This window comes from Rhinolophus hipposideros (assembly GCF_964194185.1).
Source record: "Rhinolophus hipposideros genome assembly, chromosome: 24".
Lineage (NCBI taxonomy): Eukaryota > Metazoa > Chordata > Mammalia > Chiroptera > Rhinolophidae > Rhinolophus > Rhinolophus hipposideros.
The window spans coordinates 25,437,865-25,452,863 of NC_138070.1; the positions used below are offsets into that span (position 1 = coordinate 25,437,865).

General features: G+C 45.5%; 2 protein-coding genes across 17 annotated transcripts in view; one reads left to right on the forward strand and one right to left on the reverse strand.

Moving 5' to 3' along the window:
* Window positions 1-2,059: 2,059 nt before the first annotated feature.
* RPUSD4 (RNA pseudouridine synthase D4) lies at window positions 2,060-11,969 on the reverse strand. 2 transcript variants are annotated; one of them, XM_081037349.1, is made up of 7 exons: window positions 11,729-11,969; window positions 11,215-11,380; window positions 9,646-9,847; window positions 6,563-6,656; window positions 6,342-6,486; window positions 4,866-4,963; window positions 2,060-4,238 (listed from the first exon to the last, which is right to left on the reverse strand). In XM_081037349.1, exons 1-7 carry the CDS (start codon window positions 11,915-11,917, stop codon window positions 3,999-4,001), a joined length of 1,134 nt encoding a protein of 377 aa, XP_080893475.1. In that variant the 5' UTR covers window positions 11,918-11,969; the 3' UTR covers window positions 2,060-3,998. The 2 variants fall into 2 exon arrangements, with proteins under 2 accessions (XP_080893475.1, XP_080893476.1); XM_081037350.1 differs by lacking the exon at window positions 6,563-6,656 and having other exon boundaries at window positions 2,595-4,238; window positions 9,663-9,847; window positions 11,729-11,929.
* Window positions 11,970-11,993: 24 nt separating this feature from the next.
* FAM118B (family with sequence similarity 118 member B) overlaps window positions 11,994-14,999 on the forward strand; it is a gene marked incomplete at its 3' end in the record, with an annotated part of 48,068 nt that continues 45,062 nt past the window's right edge. For 2 of the 15 annotated variants that reach the window (XM_081037364.1, XM_081037358.1), the window contains exon 1: window positions 11,994-12,094. The remainder of the gene's footprint in view (window positions 12,095-14,999) is intronic. The other 13 variants (XM_081037361.1, XM_081037353.1, XM_081037354.1 and 10 more) reach the window with 10 other exon arrangements.

The following is a 14,999-nucleotide window of genomic DNA, read 5'->3' on the forward strand; positions in this document are numbered from 1 at the left end:
CCTTTCCAGTGAAACAGATCATAAACCCTCAGGTTAGAGGTGCCTTTCCTGCACCCCAGGAAAGGAGCGTCCTCTTCGACCGAAGACAAAGGGACACCAAGAAGAATCCGAATCCTAACACATGGCCTTGCTGTTTCTTCCAGTTTAGTACAATTATTTCACACCCATTACCCTCTCATATTCCTCCATAACTGTTTACTCTTCATCAAACCTAGCATAAAAATACACCGTCATTTTGGGTCTTCATTTCCTTATGAAGACACCGATGTCTTGTAAAACTTCTATGCTTTTAAAAACATTTACATGCTTTTGTGGGGGAGGGATAAACTTTCCTCTACTCTCAAGGTTCTTCTCGCAGGTCTAATAATCATATAGACCTGACACAAATTAACAAGAGAAAATAACCAATACATACATATGTATGGGAACCCCACATGCACGAGAGATTCAGAGATAGAAAGGGAAAATGGGTATATAAGATATCCTGAGCTAGGGATGAGGTAAGGGGACTGGGGCTACAAAAGGTCACTGTCAGATAATAAGAAGAGCAGACTTTTAGTAAATAGAAGTTTGCCCTGCCCTATGGATAAGTCAAAAGAAGTTATCTCTGATAATCTCTCATGGGCAGGGCTTCTAATTCAAATTCTAGGTAGTTGGGGGTGGGCAGAAGTTTATCTTGAGCCTGAGGCTAAAGCTCCTTCAGCTCAAAACAACCTGCGTATCAGATGCACACCTTGGGGTGACATGTTCTGGAACCCCCCACTTTCCTCCTGGCGATCTGTTTAATTTTCAGACCCAGCCAGGGACCCTAAGAGGGCTGAGAAAAACCTTTTCCTCCCCCACACTAGTCAGAAACGTGGGTGGCTGGGAAGCTGAGCTTGTGCTGGTTGTCTGGAGAGGAGTCTTATGCAGGAATGTGCCCTTAACATTGTGAAGTCTGGCCTAAATCTGGGGGGGTTTGTGTCAGAATTACATTGCACCGAGCCAGTACTTTTTACCCCACTGGGGAAATGGTGTCTGCATCCACGTGGCATACTCTGCACAAGCAGACAGAAGGCCATGTTTTTTGTATCCTACTAGGCACTCTGGCTAAACACAGCTGACAGCACCAAGGGCAGCATATTGAGAAAACTTGGGGGGGTGTTTCGGAGTGTCTCTGTCCTACTTAAAACAGCCCTCCACTGCTCTGACCCTAGGAGCCCAGGGATACTCTCAACACTCACTTCTAAGTGTGCTCTCTGGTGGGAATTAGCAGACTGCCTGATCCTATTTCTATCCACCTTCATCTATCCCATCATAGTTGAAGGGTAAGGAGAGTGAAGCAGGTGTGTAGGAAGGGTTAAAGAGGGAAGTGCATTGTCAAAGAAGGGTTTAGAGTGAAACAGAGCAGACTTAGTGACTACTTGGATTTTGAGACAGGTGTGAGAGGAGTAGTTCCCAAGCAATAGTGACACCACTTAACTAAGGCAGGGATAGGCGAGGAGGACTAGGTCTAGAGACAAAAGATGAGGAGCAGTTTGGCCATGACTCCAAGGACTGGACAGAGAAGTGCCAGGGGGCAATGACCACAGGCAGACGGATATAAGGTCAAGGGCTCCCGGGAGAGATCCAGGTTAGAGAGATATTTACAAGGCATCAGCGTTACAGGCAAAGGTCTCCAAAGTCGATCCAGTCCTGCAGCCAGGTCACTAGTGTGAAGAGTAAATAGCACGCCAAGATGGAGCACCAAGGCTGGAGCCCTTCAAGGAGACTGGAAGGAAATCCAAGAGAGTGAGGAGCCCAGAACAGGAGAGAGCTTGTTAAATTTAAAGACAAGGTACGGTATAAGGACGGAGAAAGAGCTTTCCCAGCTCAGCCTGGACGTGCCTGGCCTGGAAATAACCTACCTGGTCACCAGCAGCCCAGGCGCTGACTAGCCAGGGTGCTGCTCCCACCGCCACCCCAGGGGAGTGCTGCGGGAGCAGCCTGCCCTGCCGCCTCCTAAGGAGAAACACAATTAGCACGTCCTAGAGGCACACAGGCAACATTTGGGGGCGAGCTAAAAATAAAAGCCCCAGATGGGCAAGAACACTGTTTTTTATTATGAGCCTTTTAGTTCTTGTTTTGAAAAACTCACGTGCGTGTAGAACTTTAATGAAAAAAATGAAAAATCATTTTCTTATGCTAATTATATGACTTCACACTAAATCTAATCTTTTCACTGGTTCTAACCAGTATTTTATTTGAGGCAGGTGCCAGCCTCCCTTGCTGTGTAAACCCAGCTTCCCAGCCCACACCAACCTGGGGTAAAAGTTCTCTCCTATTGTTTTCAACAATTAAAGCTGCAATACTCAGCAAGACCAAGAAAACACAGACAGGAAAAAGAAGGGGGTCCTCATGCCCCACCCCTGCTCCCCCACTGTGGCACATTTCTGCAGAAGCAGAGGGTCTGCCCAGACTACAGAGGGCTTACTACTGCCTGGTCCCTTTGGGATGGCTCCCTGGGTGTCTGGGGTTTCTCCACTCACAAGACCAGGGGGCCTTTTCATTTGTCTCCCTAAATCGAAGTCAATCGTCAATATTTTCTAAGTGTCACATGCGTAGGCCTTTATCTTGAGAAGCGTGGTTTACTAGAAATAGAAACAACAGCCAAGATATTTAAGTCTTACACACACAAATACGATCTTATCTGTGCTTTAGAAGTTAAATCCATCACACACGTCACAGGTATCATGGAAACAGGGACAAGGTTTACAAAGCTGTGTCATCAGCACACAGAGCACAGAAAGGCCGCTCTTGGGGTTTTCCCCAACTGCTGTCCCTCAAACTTTCCTCAGCTCAGACCAGAGTCAAGTACATGTATTAGTTGCAAGATTGTACTGTTGCAAGAAACAAGATAGGAATTAGCGGGACAACTGGGCAGGAAGACCAGGATCATTTCCATCTGTAGGGCCATCTCCTTCCTGAGACCCAAGGATAGGAGGCTTGCTTCCAAAACAAAGCTTTCAAACATGGCAACGCCCCCATAACCACACACTAACAGATTAACCAAAGCTAGCCCCTAGTCTAGAAAGGACAGACACTACATGTAGTTAAAATGCCAACTATTGATCCAGAACTTTCAAAATAGCACCTTCCCCAAACTTCTATACCATTCTTTAACCACAGATTGCCAGCATGTAGTCTGCAGACCAAATCCAACCCGCAAACATGACTGGCTTGGCTGCCGAAGTGATTTTTAAGAATATTGATTTAGTTAGCAATATACTGGGAGATTTCACACAAATATCTGGATTACCTGACTCTGAAAAAAATCAGAGAATCTGTTCCCACACAGCGACACCAGCTGGAGCTAACAAGTTCCCTCTTTAGACAGTGTGTGTGCCCCTCACCACGGCATCACATCCTGCCTGCGTCACTCAGGTATGTTATCTGCCTGCCACTGAGATCTGCTTTCCTTGCTGTCAAACACCGCACTGCAGGCTCGACCACGAGGGCAGCAGGGCTCCCATGCTGTAGCTGGAGGGAATCCCTGCATCCCAGGACAGGCGTGTACAAAATCGGAGACGAGACAAATGAAGGAGAAGAAGCTTGTTCATGAACTCCACCGCTCCATGAGGACAGAAACTGACTGCTTCTGAAGTGCTCTGTAAGTTAGATAACCATCATGTTCTTTGCAACCACAGGACTCTTCCAGGTAGGTCAAGCACTTTATTGTTGATGAAAACAGTTCTTGCTCACAGAATTTGTGCTGTGGTTCTTTTTCCGATTATTGACCCCCTCTGCCTGGTCCTGGGCGCTTGTCCATCCTGGCAAGGAGACCCTGAAGCCGAGAAACTTCCCCCAGGCTTTTCCAGAGTGTGGCCCAAAGAGACTTTATAGTCTCCAGGATAAGCCCTCGAGCAGCTGGGTTTCTTCAACTTATCACAGCTGGCTCTTCTGGAGTCGATCCCGAGGAGAAGTTAGCAGAGTCCACTCAACAAAGCGAAGAATTCGGGGGCCACACTGCCCAACAGTCTTCACTGTGCTCCCAGATGCCCGGCTTCCTGGTCCTGGTCTTGACCCTGACTTGGCATCTTTAAGCCCAGACGTCTCAGGGAACGTACAAAGTAGCGAGGAAGCTTGCAGACCAAGCTGAGCTCCTCCTTCCTGGAGCCCAGGGCAGGCAGGATCAGCTGGCGGGCATGCAGGTGAAGGGGGAGGTGGCGAGCCTTCGACTGGGGCAGCCCCAGCTTCTTCAGGGTGCCAACAGACAGCTTCTGTACAAAGACAAGACGGCCTCTTGAGAGCAAGGCCAACAACAGTTCACCCTCGACCGGAATGCAGGTCAGAAGACTTGCACTTACAGGGAGCAAACACTAACATCCCCGGAAGACGCAGTAAGGGAAGGCTGCTTCAGAGGCACGTCTAGGAAGGGTTCAGGACCCCGGCAAGAGAAACCCACCCCACCAGGAAAGCTCTATCGGCCAGTTCTCGGCCCTTCCAAGGGAATGGGCTGGAACTTCAACAGACAAAAAAGTTGTATGGTAACTGTAATTAAAAAAATTAAAAAAGTATTTTAAAAAAAAGTTTCCACCATGGCCCCCTTCAGCAGTAGCACGAAAGCTGCTTTCAGCCTTCAGAAAGCCTCCTCCCCCTGCCCACAGCCTCCTATCAAATTCTGAAACCAAACAAATGAAGCAGGAAGGTTTTGCTAAGAGACCCTGCAGCTCCACGAGGACAGGCCCTAACTGCTTCTGAATTTCTCTATAAGCTGCCTAACCAGTGTGGGGCCGTGTCTGAAGACCATTAATACAACCCGCTGTGACTCACTTCAGGGTTTTCACAGGGGGAAAGCGTAAGTTCTGCCCCTTCGTCGGCTACATTTGCGATCAAACCCGCATTACCTGGGGGGCCAGTCTGTTCCAGGCTGAGTACTTGTGATCACCAAGGATTGGGCAATCCAATCCAAAAGACAGGTGGACTCGAAGCTGGTGTTTTATTCCTTCCAAACAAAAGACAGAAATCGTACAAGTGGCTACAGACATGGTGCCACGGCAGTATCTGCTTCCAATCGTACTAAATCACAGCACAGTAACTTGGCAAAGCCCCAAGTACAATACAGTATGAAGAATAACACAACAAACTATAAGCTAGTAGGAAATAACCATTGTAAATACTGTCACACCTGCATTTCCCCGCCCCCCAGTTCCCTTTCCATCACAGATAACCATTATCATCAACTGGTGCCTATCATTGCCATGCAGGTTTATTTTTTTAAATAATTTTATTGCATAACACTAAATAGTAGTTTTACATTTATCTTTTATTGTGGCAAACTATACATAATAATAAAATTTGTCATGTTACCTGTTTGTATGTTCAGTGGCAGTAAGTACATTCATACTGTTGTGCAACCATCACACCATCCACCTCTGAGACGTCGGCATCACCCCAAACTGAACCTCTGTCCCCATTAAACACTCATTCCCCAGTCCCTCCTCCCCCCAGGCCCTGGTAACAAGTGTTCTAAGTGTTTTCTGTCTCTATGAAGATGACTACTCTAGGTATCTCATGTAAATGGAACCATACAGTATCTATCCTTTAGTGTTTGGCTTATATTTCACTCAGTATAATGTCCTCAGATTCACCCCTGTTGCAGCATGTGTCAGCATTTCCTTCCTTTTTAAGGCTGAATAATATTCCATTGTACGGATAGACCACATTTTGTTTACCCATTCACCTGTCAGTGAACATCTGGGATGTTTTCAGCCTTTGGCTATTGTAAGTAATGCTACAATGAACATTGGTGTAGAAGTATCTTTTCAAATCCCTGTTTTCAATTCTTTGGGGGTATATACCCAGGAGTAGAATTGCTGGATCATATGGTAATTCTATTCTATGCTTAATTTTTTGAGGAACCACTTGGCAAATTTTTAAATAAACGTAAGCAAGCTGTTTATGTTCTTTTGTTACCTACTGTTTTTAACAATCATCCCTACTGGATTTCCCAGTCTCAGAGTAGCACCAGAAGCACACTCTCTAACCAGTCAGCTGCAATCCCAGCCTCCACAATACCAGCTGCTCAGAGGGTACAGCCCAGTCCAAGGCCGAAGATGAAACTCAGCAGCACTGGGGTGGCCTTCCACTGCAGAACGGAGGCACCCTCCCACTGCCTAATGGGGGCACCCCCTCACTACAGAACGGGGGCATCCCCCACCAAAGAACAGGGGCACCCTCCCACCACAGAACGGGGGCACCCCCTCACTACAGAATGGGGGCACCCCCCACCACAGAACAGGGGCACCCCCCCACTACAGAACAGGGGCACCCCCACCACAGAACAGGGGTACCCTCCCACTGCAGAACGGGGGCACCCTCACCAGTAACAGGCTGGAGCTCCAAGAGGGCAGAGGAGACAGTGCTGCTTAGTACCAAGTACTGCGTCACAGCCACGTGAGCGTTCCGGCTCGTCCGTACTCTCACCATTTTCCCATTGTCCATGCGGTAGCTCGGGGTCAGTGCCATCTAAAGCCAAAGAAATCAAGATATGATTTCAAAGGAAGAGAGGAAAACCCGTGCCTCCAGGAGCTGGCCCACCCACCTTGTGGTGCTGCTGCTGGCCTTGCACCTCCTTCTCGGTAATGGGGATATCCACGACTCCTGCCGAGGGCACTGGGACGTGCACAGTGATGGCCCTGGGGTGACACACAGACCCTTGCTTAGGCCACAAAAGTGAGTGAGGCACTCCTCAGAGTTGGCTACTGAGAGGTTTTAACAGTGGACGTTCTGCACTACTGTGATCAGTTCTTAAGATCGGAGGGTCCCAAACGATCTCCGGGTATAAGGCTTAGCCTGAGAGCTTCACACTATCCTTATAAACATCCCTTTTTTACTCCTAAAGTAATACATGCTAATTGCAGAATATTTGGGGAAAAACAGAAAAAAAATTATATTACTAAAATGGTCTTTCACTCCAGCCTTTCAAAATGAGTATGCATAGTTTAAAATAAAATTAGGGTAATATGGTTTTGTATCCTGTTTTTCTTTTTTAAATAATGAAAGATGGTAAGTTCTGACTGAATATAAAACGAATAAAAGAAATAAATGAATGAACTGAATGAAAAACTCACAGGACCTCTCCTGCCCTATTTGTCAGGTAGATAAAACAGAGAGGAACTGTGCTCAGAGAAGTCACAGGAACCACAACTCAGTGACTCACTCCAAATCACTTTTGTTGGTGTCTTGTCATCATGTCACAGACAGGTAGAACACTAATCTGTCCTACATTCATGCCTTTTCCAGGTCAACCACGGAGGAGTCTTTCTGGATACTTGGTGGCCTATCACAGCATCACTGAACAAGGGATCAAAAGCCCAGTCAGAGGTAATATTTCACATCCTGGACATCCCACTTCAGGTTGGGAGCAGTTTGGGCTGCTATCTGATATATTTGATCACACTTAAACTGAGCTATACCTAGAAGAAAACCCTTCCTAATGACCTAACACTATTGCTCCAAAATGTTCAGTCAGTGAATAGTCACTGAATGTAAATAGGCACCAATTTAGATAGGTCCTAGTTCTGTCGATGAACAATACAAAAAATCCCTGCTCTGAAGGAATTCATAGTAAGAAGATTCAAACAAATAACTATAATACAAGCTGCTGGCACAGCAAGTCAGCAAAAGCTAATCAGTTCGTACTACTATGTTCCACTTGTCACTTCCGTTTTCTGCACCTGGTATTTAGAGCATCAGTAACTAGGTCCCAGCCTACCTTTCCAGCTCTAGCTGCCACCATCCACCACTCTGAGCTGGACTGTATATCTCACTCCTTTGTGCATGCCATTCCTACAATCTAGAACACATTCCTCCATCTTGTCAATCAAATCCTATTCATTCATCAAGACCCAATTAATTGATTTCCACTCCACTATGCCTGATACGGAGAATGGTGACTGACTCTGAACTTTCATGGACAATTTTCACAAATAATATAACACTTTTTTATAGACTCACATTTTGATTACTTGTATACCTAATGATGTCTCGGTTTTCCACCTTTCAGCTTTTACTTTTCCACCTTTCAGCTTTTACTATGAGCTAGGTACTGTGTTAAACACTTCACGTGCATTGTGTTACCCAAAATACAAAAAGAATACTTATAAATCAAATAGAAAATAATAAACAACCCAACAGAAAATGTGCAAAAGAAATAAACAGTTTGTTCACAGAAAGGGAAACTCAAAACAGCCAATAAACATGAAAGACAGTCAACATGAAATCGAACAAATAGGGAAACTGAAAAAAAAATCATTGTTCTGTTTACCCATCAGAGTGGCAAATCTTTTAAAAAGGCATTAATTAGTCAGGCATAAGAGGCAGGCACTCACCACTGCTAGTGGGAATAAAAACTGACATAACCACTTTGGAGAGCAATCTGGGTAGCAAGTATTCAAAATTTAAATGTGTGTACCCTTCAATCAGCAATTCCATGTCTACGAATTTGTCTAAAGATATACTCACATATGGTTTGCAATAGGTCCTGAAAAATGGGAAATTACCTAAACATCTGTCAACAAGGAAATTATGACATATCCACACAATGGAAGACTCTAGAGTCATTAGAAAGGAGCTACCATTATTAGAAAATAAGACCTAACCGGACCATCAGCTCTAATGCGTCTTTTGGAGCAAAAATTAACAGACGACTCGATATTATATTGTATTGTATTATATTATACCCGGTGTATTATATTACTATATTATATTATATTATATTAATTATATTATATTTATTATATTATATTATATTATACCCAGTCTTATATTAAAATTAAAATAAGACCAGGCCTTATATTAATTTTTGCTCCAAAACACGCATTAGAGCTGATAGTCTGGCTAGGTCTTATTTTCGGGGAAACACGGTAGCTCTAAACGTACAACACAACATGATCTCTAACATATACTGTCCAAGTGAAAAAAGCAGGAGGCAAAGCAATGCAAAATACGCTGCCATACAATAACTCGCTTCTACATGCTCTGGCAGCTTATATAAGACACTAGTACTAGTGATGGCCTCTGGGGAAGGAAAACTGAGTAGACGTGGGACAGGAGTAGGCTTCAATTATGCTCAGGTATCTTTCTTCTATTAAAAAAGCCGCGGTAAACCTATATGCTCTAACATGGGAATATCCTCAAGACACAGCTAACTGGGAAAAGAAAGTACAATGTACGTAGTACAATGTGATATATACATTGGTAGATATACATATGTGTGTTAATATACACACATATATATATCCTAGGTATGTACATAAATATGTTGAGTAAGGACCAGAGGAATAAGAACCAAACTACCCTAAGGGAAGGGATAAAAATGACAGTGGGTGGATTCTCCAGGAGTTGTTTGCTTTATCTTCATTGTTTGACTACCCAGAAATGAAATCACATATCACTTGTTTAATTAACTTGTAATGAGTTTTATGTATAGCCATAGATAGGAACCACTATTCTAGCAGAGTCTCATATTCTAAGCACTAAATCTGTTTCCTATGCCTTTTCCATGCCCACAGGTCCTAGTACAGTGCTTTCGATTAATCGGAGTCGCTGCTATTTGAGTGGATGTCCAGACAAAAGGGATGACTGCACGTCTACCACCTCTACCACTATCAGCAGACTTCATACCAGTACTTCTTGGTCACCTGACGAGTTCTAAACAATTCTTGGACTTGATGCGCCACTTCTTTTTCCCGAGCCAACACCATTACACCTGTGGTTTCCTTGTCTAGCCGGTGGCACAGATGCAGGGGCTCTGCCTTGGGACCATGAAGCATCTTTGCCAAGACAGGCAGTACGTCACTGATGCAGAGCTGGACCCCAGGGCCGCCTGAGAAAGGAAAAGATAGCAATTTGAAAGGCCAGGAAGAGATCCCAACAAAACTCCACTTGGGAAAAAAGGCCTTACTGGATAAGTCAATGCTTTCTAGAGCCTTATTATTGAAGTGTCCCGGCTAGCAATATCTGTAGGCCCAGGGAGCTTTCTAGAAAGGGATCTCGGAGTCCCAACCCAAGCTATTAATCAAAATCTACATTTTAACAAGATGTCCAAGTGACTCATATACATATTAAAGTTTAAGAAGCACTGGCCTAGTGCTTCTTAGACTTTCTCCTCATATATATGTACCTATATATACAAATATATGTAATCTATTACATTAGTGCAAAAGTAATTGTGATTTTTAAAAAATTGCAAAAACTGCAACTACTTTTGTATCAATCCAATACTTATGTACATATACTCACACTAAAATCAGCAATCAAAACGAGGAGGTCTGATATTTCACTATATAAACAAAGGCTTGAGCATTTGTTAAGTAAACCCTAGTGAGAAATGGAAGATTATGAGGCCCTCCTGAGGCATTACATTAGAGCTAAGAAGCTTTGGGGTGATATATTCCTAGGTTTTACTCTATGTACTCTAACTAGCCACTGACCTAGGATAGGTTAGTTAATCTTTCTAACTTTCAGTCTTCTCGTCTATAAAATGTAAATATCTGTATTATAATTATTCTCACAGGCAATGGGAAGGGAAGAAGCTATTTTGAGAATCGAAAGAAAGAAAAAATCCAGAAAAGGCACTTTGCAATGTCTGATTTAATGTCTTGCCTTTATGCACAATCTTCTCAAAAGCTACCCGAAAAGCATTCTTCTAGCTAAAATATGCCTTTTCCCCCAGCAAAACTCTTTCCACAAATGCTTTTTTTTCTGTCTTTCCTGACTCACTCCAGGTGTCTCGGACAACTACATTCAACATTTATTCAAAAATATTTAAGTGTCCATTAAGTTCTAAGCACCCTGGGGTTTTGCTGGGTATACTACCGGTCCCCGCCACCACACACACACACTCGCGTGTATTTTTTTCTTATATGCTATTTCCTCTCTTCCAGTTTTGATGGAAAATAACCTGAAGACAAGAACCAAACAGCTTTTGTTATCTCTCTATAGTAATCTCTGTGGAGTTCTGCACACAGCATATTCCATAAATCACTGCTGCCTGCCAGATGTTTGGAAAGTGGGGACTGTCTTATTTATTTCTGTGTCCTCGGCAGTGCTTTCTATAGGGCAGTACTCCACAAAAGTTTAATTATTTTGAACGCAAGGCTTCCGAAGACCCCACAAGTGATGTGTCAGAGTTGCCCCTAGTTGTAGCAGAAGGCAGCAGCGGCCTCCCTCCCTTCCCCACGTGTTCCTTACCATGCACAGGGAGACCGTACGGCTTATTGATGACCACCAGGTCGCTGTCCTGGTGGACAATTCCTCGGCTCAGTGCCTTAGCGAGCACGTTAGGGTGGACTCGCTGTAGCTGCTGGGTAAATCGCACCAGTTCTTGCACTCTCTGCTGGACGGGGTTTGTGGGCACCTACGGGGAGAGAAAGAGCAATGGGAAACCCGAGGTGGGGAAGACCTTCAATAAGTCTGGGTGAGAATCTGGGCAGGGAACTCACTGTCTCTGCATCAGATACGAGCATTTCCCGGCTCATTTGAGAGCGGGGCGCTTAGCACCCAGCCCGACAGGCGCAAAGACCCCTCCCGCGGGAAGACACCGTAACCTGCGGACCTCTCCCTCGGCTTTCGCCCCGTTCTTCCCCACGGTGCTCCGCCTTTACAGGCATTCTCTCAGAGGACCCTCCCCGCCCACCCCGCGTCTGGGAAACCTGAGCGCACTGCACTGCGTCCTGGGAGCCACAGTCCTTCCTTCCGGACTCACCGGCACCTTCTTCGTCTTTTGTTCCTGTTTCTGGGCTCGGAGCCTCTCCGCTAATCGCTGCGCATCCAGGGGCCTCGAGGCAGCGGCGGCGGAACAAAATGGCTTTGAGACGGTAGTGAGGGGTGTCCCCACACGCTGCCGGGCAACCTGGACCCAGAGGCGCGGAGCACTGCAGCTGGGCGCCGCCATCTTGCCGAGGTGGGCGGGGCGAGCCGTGACCACATGATTAGACAGGAGGATTGGGCGGGCTCTGTGGGTCACGTGGGGACGGGAGTGGGCTGGGCCGAGTCACGCGGGCTTGCAGGCTGAGTGCGCCTGCGCCGGCCGGTAGGTGCAGCTGGAGCGGCGGCGTTTGGAGCGGACGCGGTGAGTGTTTGGGAAGCCCGGCTGGGGCTGGGAAATGCCTGCACGTCGGCACCTTAAGGTCTTCGCATCCCAGGGTCTGCGTGTCGGAGAGCACTGCCCTTGGAACCGTTTCTCCTTTTCGGAGACGCTCCCACCCCAAACCCCGCCCGCCCCCGCGCCCCAGCAGAGCGATGCCCCCAGACGCTCGCCCCCAAACCTCCTTGGGCGCCTGTTTATTCCTCTGGGCACCCACGTCCCGGAGGACGTGTCCTGTCCCCTTCATTTCCTTACCGCCTTCCTGCGAGGATGCCCGGGTCTCCGTCACCTCCCGACTCCCATCCTCTTTGTTTGATGTTGTAACCGGTTCTGTCCTGGGGACGACGTGGAGCCCTCGCCTTCTCCGGGGGCCCCCGCCCGGTTCTCTGCCTCGGGGACGCTCTCAGCGTGTTCTGTCCTTCCTCAAGAATTCATTTCTTGGAGCCCCGTCTCCCCCTGCTCTTTGCCTCCGTCCTCCTTCCCAAGAAAACGGCGGAGTGCAGGGCACGCACTTTCCCCCTCTGCTTCTTTCATTTTCCCTTCGGCAGTTTGCAGCTGCCCCAGACCCCTTCGCCCTCGCTGGCTCAGTGTCGTATTGGGACAAACTGCAAGCGACTCCCTCGGATTTCACTAAGGGTGGCTGGGAAAACGAACATTTGGTTGAGAGGGTAACGTTAAAAATACCTTGCGACGTACCTGCCATTTGTAAAGAAGAAAGCCAGTGCCAGTTTCTGAAAGGTGAGGGATCGGTACCGAGGACAGAGGAGACAATGTCGTGTGACTGCTTAGACGGAAGGCTGCCTGAGGATTTAGAGCAGGTAGTGGAATTAGATTTGTGTCCTGCCCCTCCAAGAGGGATTGGCAGGAGGGAGCCCTGTTGCGCATGAAATAAAGTTGAACAGGAGCTGGCCTATAGACAACTTTAAGTTGAAACAGTTTGAAACAGAAGTGGTAAGTAGTGAGGAGCCTTTGAAGATTTTTGAGCGGTAGAGAGACTTCTTGAAGGGGGCATCCTAGAAATGCATCTGGCAGTTGATGGCAGAACAGACTGGAAAGGACTTTGATAGCAGGGAAATCTGCTAGGGTGCTGCCATCCAGGCGGTCAGTAATGAGGTTATGCTTCATTCAGTGGTCTCTTTTTTTCCTGCACGGTACTTGTTCTTTGATTTTGAATTGATTTTGAGTTGAACAGGTCAAGATGTACCGTTGGCAGCTGCTGTTGAGCTGGGAGTCCCTTAAGGACTCATTCATTTTTTTGTATCCCTGCATCTGGCACAGAGTATACTCACAAATATTCATTAGATGTCTGAAGTGCATCATAGACGTGTGTTAGGTATGTCTGAACATTTTGATTTGTCTTAGTTCTGTCATTTTTTGACCTGAAGAATGGAGGTACGAGTTACTATTTGTAAAGAGTGGCAGGGAAGGTGTGTGTATGTTTCTGTCATAAGACAGGTGATTGGGATAGAAATGCAAAGAATTCCAAAGGAGACTGGGAAACTACTTCTCTCCCCCCGACCCCAGCAAATTCACAGGTAAGACATAGGTATATAGAAGTTGAGAAGTTCCTCCCTACAAGAATTATTATTTTACTGATGCGCTCCACACCCAGTTTCTAATTTCACTAAACATGTTACTTTCACTGAACAGTTTCACATCGCATGTTGCATATGTACATGAACCCTTTTTTCCCAAGAACTGGACATCATAATTCACATCATTACATTAATCGCAAACCTGTTTTGGGTATAGTACTTTTATGGTTTTGTGTGGGAACAGGGAAAACCTGTTTCTACCTTAACCTGTCCTAATGGCATTCTAGAAATGACACCTGTTCTTGAAGAATTGGCCTTCTGTGGCAGGAAACAAAATGAAGAACCAACTCAAATGTCATTGCTAGTGACACAGAGCTTGTGTTCTTGAGTTTCAGGTTAACTCAAGGTATACATTATAGTGCCTAAGAATAAAAAAAACACTGGTCACTTTTTTTCTGGAGAAGGAACTTTTAGGTTTCTCTTGAAACTTCATGAGAGATGTGAAGAATTCAGTTTTTGTTGGTTTGCTTGGTATCACCGTACAGTCTTAGCCAATATGGGTACAGAAGTTACAACATTCTTAATGTTTCTGTATGAGTCTAGGCATTTGGTGATTTAAAGTAGAGTTACTAAGTACACAAGAGTTTATGCAAATATGATGTCGGTCTTTTGTTTTTTAATGCTATATTTCCTCCTTCCCTCTCCTTCCTTCCACATTCATTTAGTCCTATCTTAGGCCATTCATTTTTCCACTTCTGCACCAATCTCACATTGTCTTTTTGGTTGGGGACTCCTCTCAGCTGGACTGTTCACTCAGTACAAGGAAGAAACTTCTGTTTGTGGTGTCATTCTTCTAGACTTCAAACAGGGCATATTTACAAAGATTTTCTTAATTTATTGGGGGTAACATTGGCTAATAACATAAATTTCAGGTGTGTAACTTTTTAAAACGACATCTGTAAATTCTATTGTGTGCTCACCGCCCAAAGTCTAGTCTCCTTCTGTCACCATATATTTGCCCTCCTTTTACCCTCTTTGTCCTCTCACATCACCCCTTCTTCTCACCAACCCCTTTTTCTCTGGCAACCATCATAGATTTTGATACATCATAATATATCAAGTGCCCTCAAAATAACACAGGACTTCATAATTCGTTTTTAAGGATATTTCTTGATCTATGCAAAAACAAGGCTGCCTTTTTTATGGACTGGCTCATAAAGGAACATGTGTTTCAATAACACAAATTAAGTTAAATTAGTGGCATAAGGTTGAATTTTGGCTCTTCAAACAATGATTTCCTAGTTGCAGATTAACCAGCAATTCATTTTCCCTGAAGAGCAGGAAGTACTTGGCTG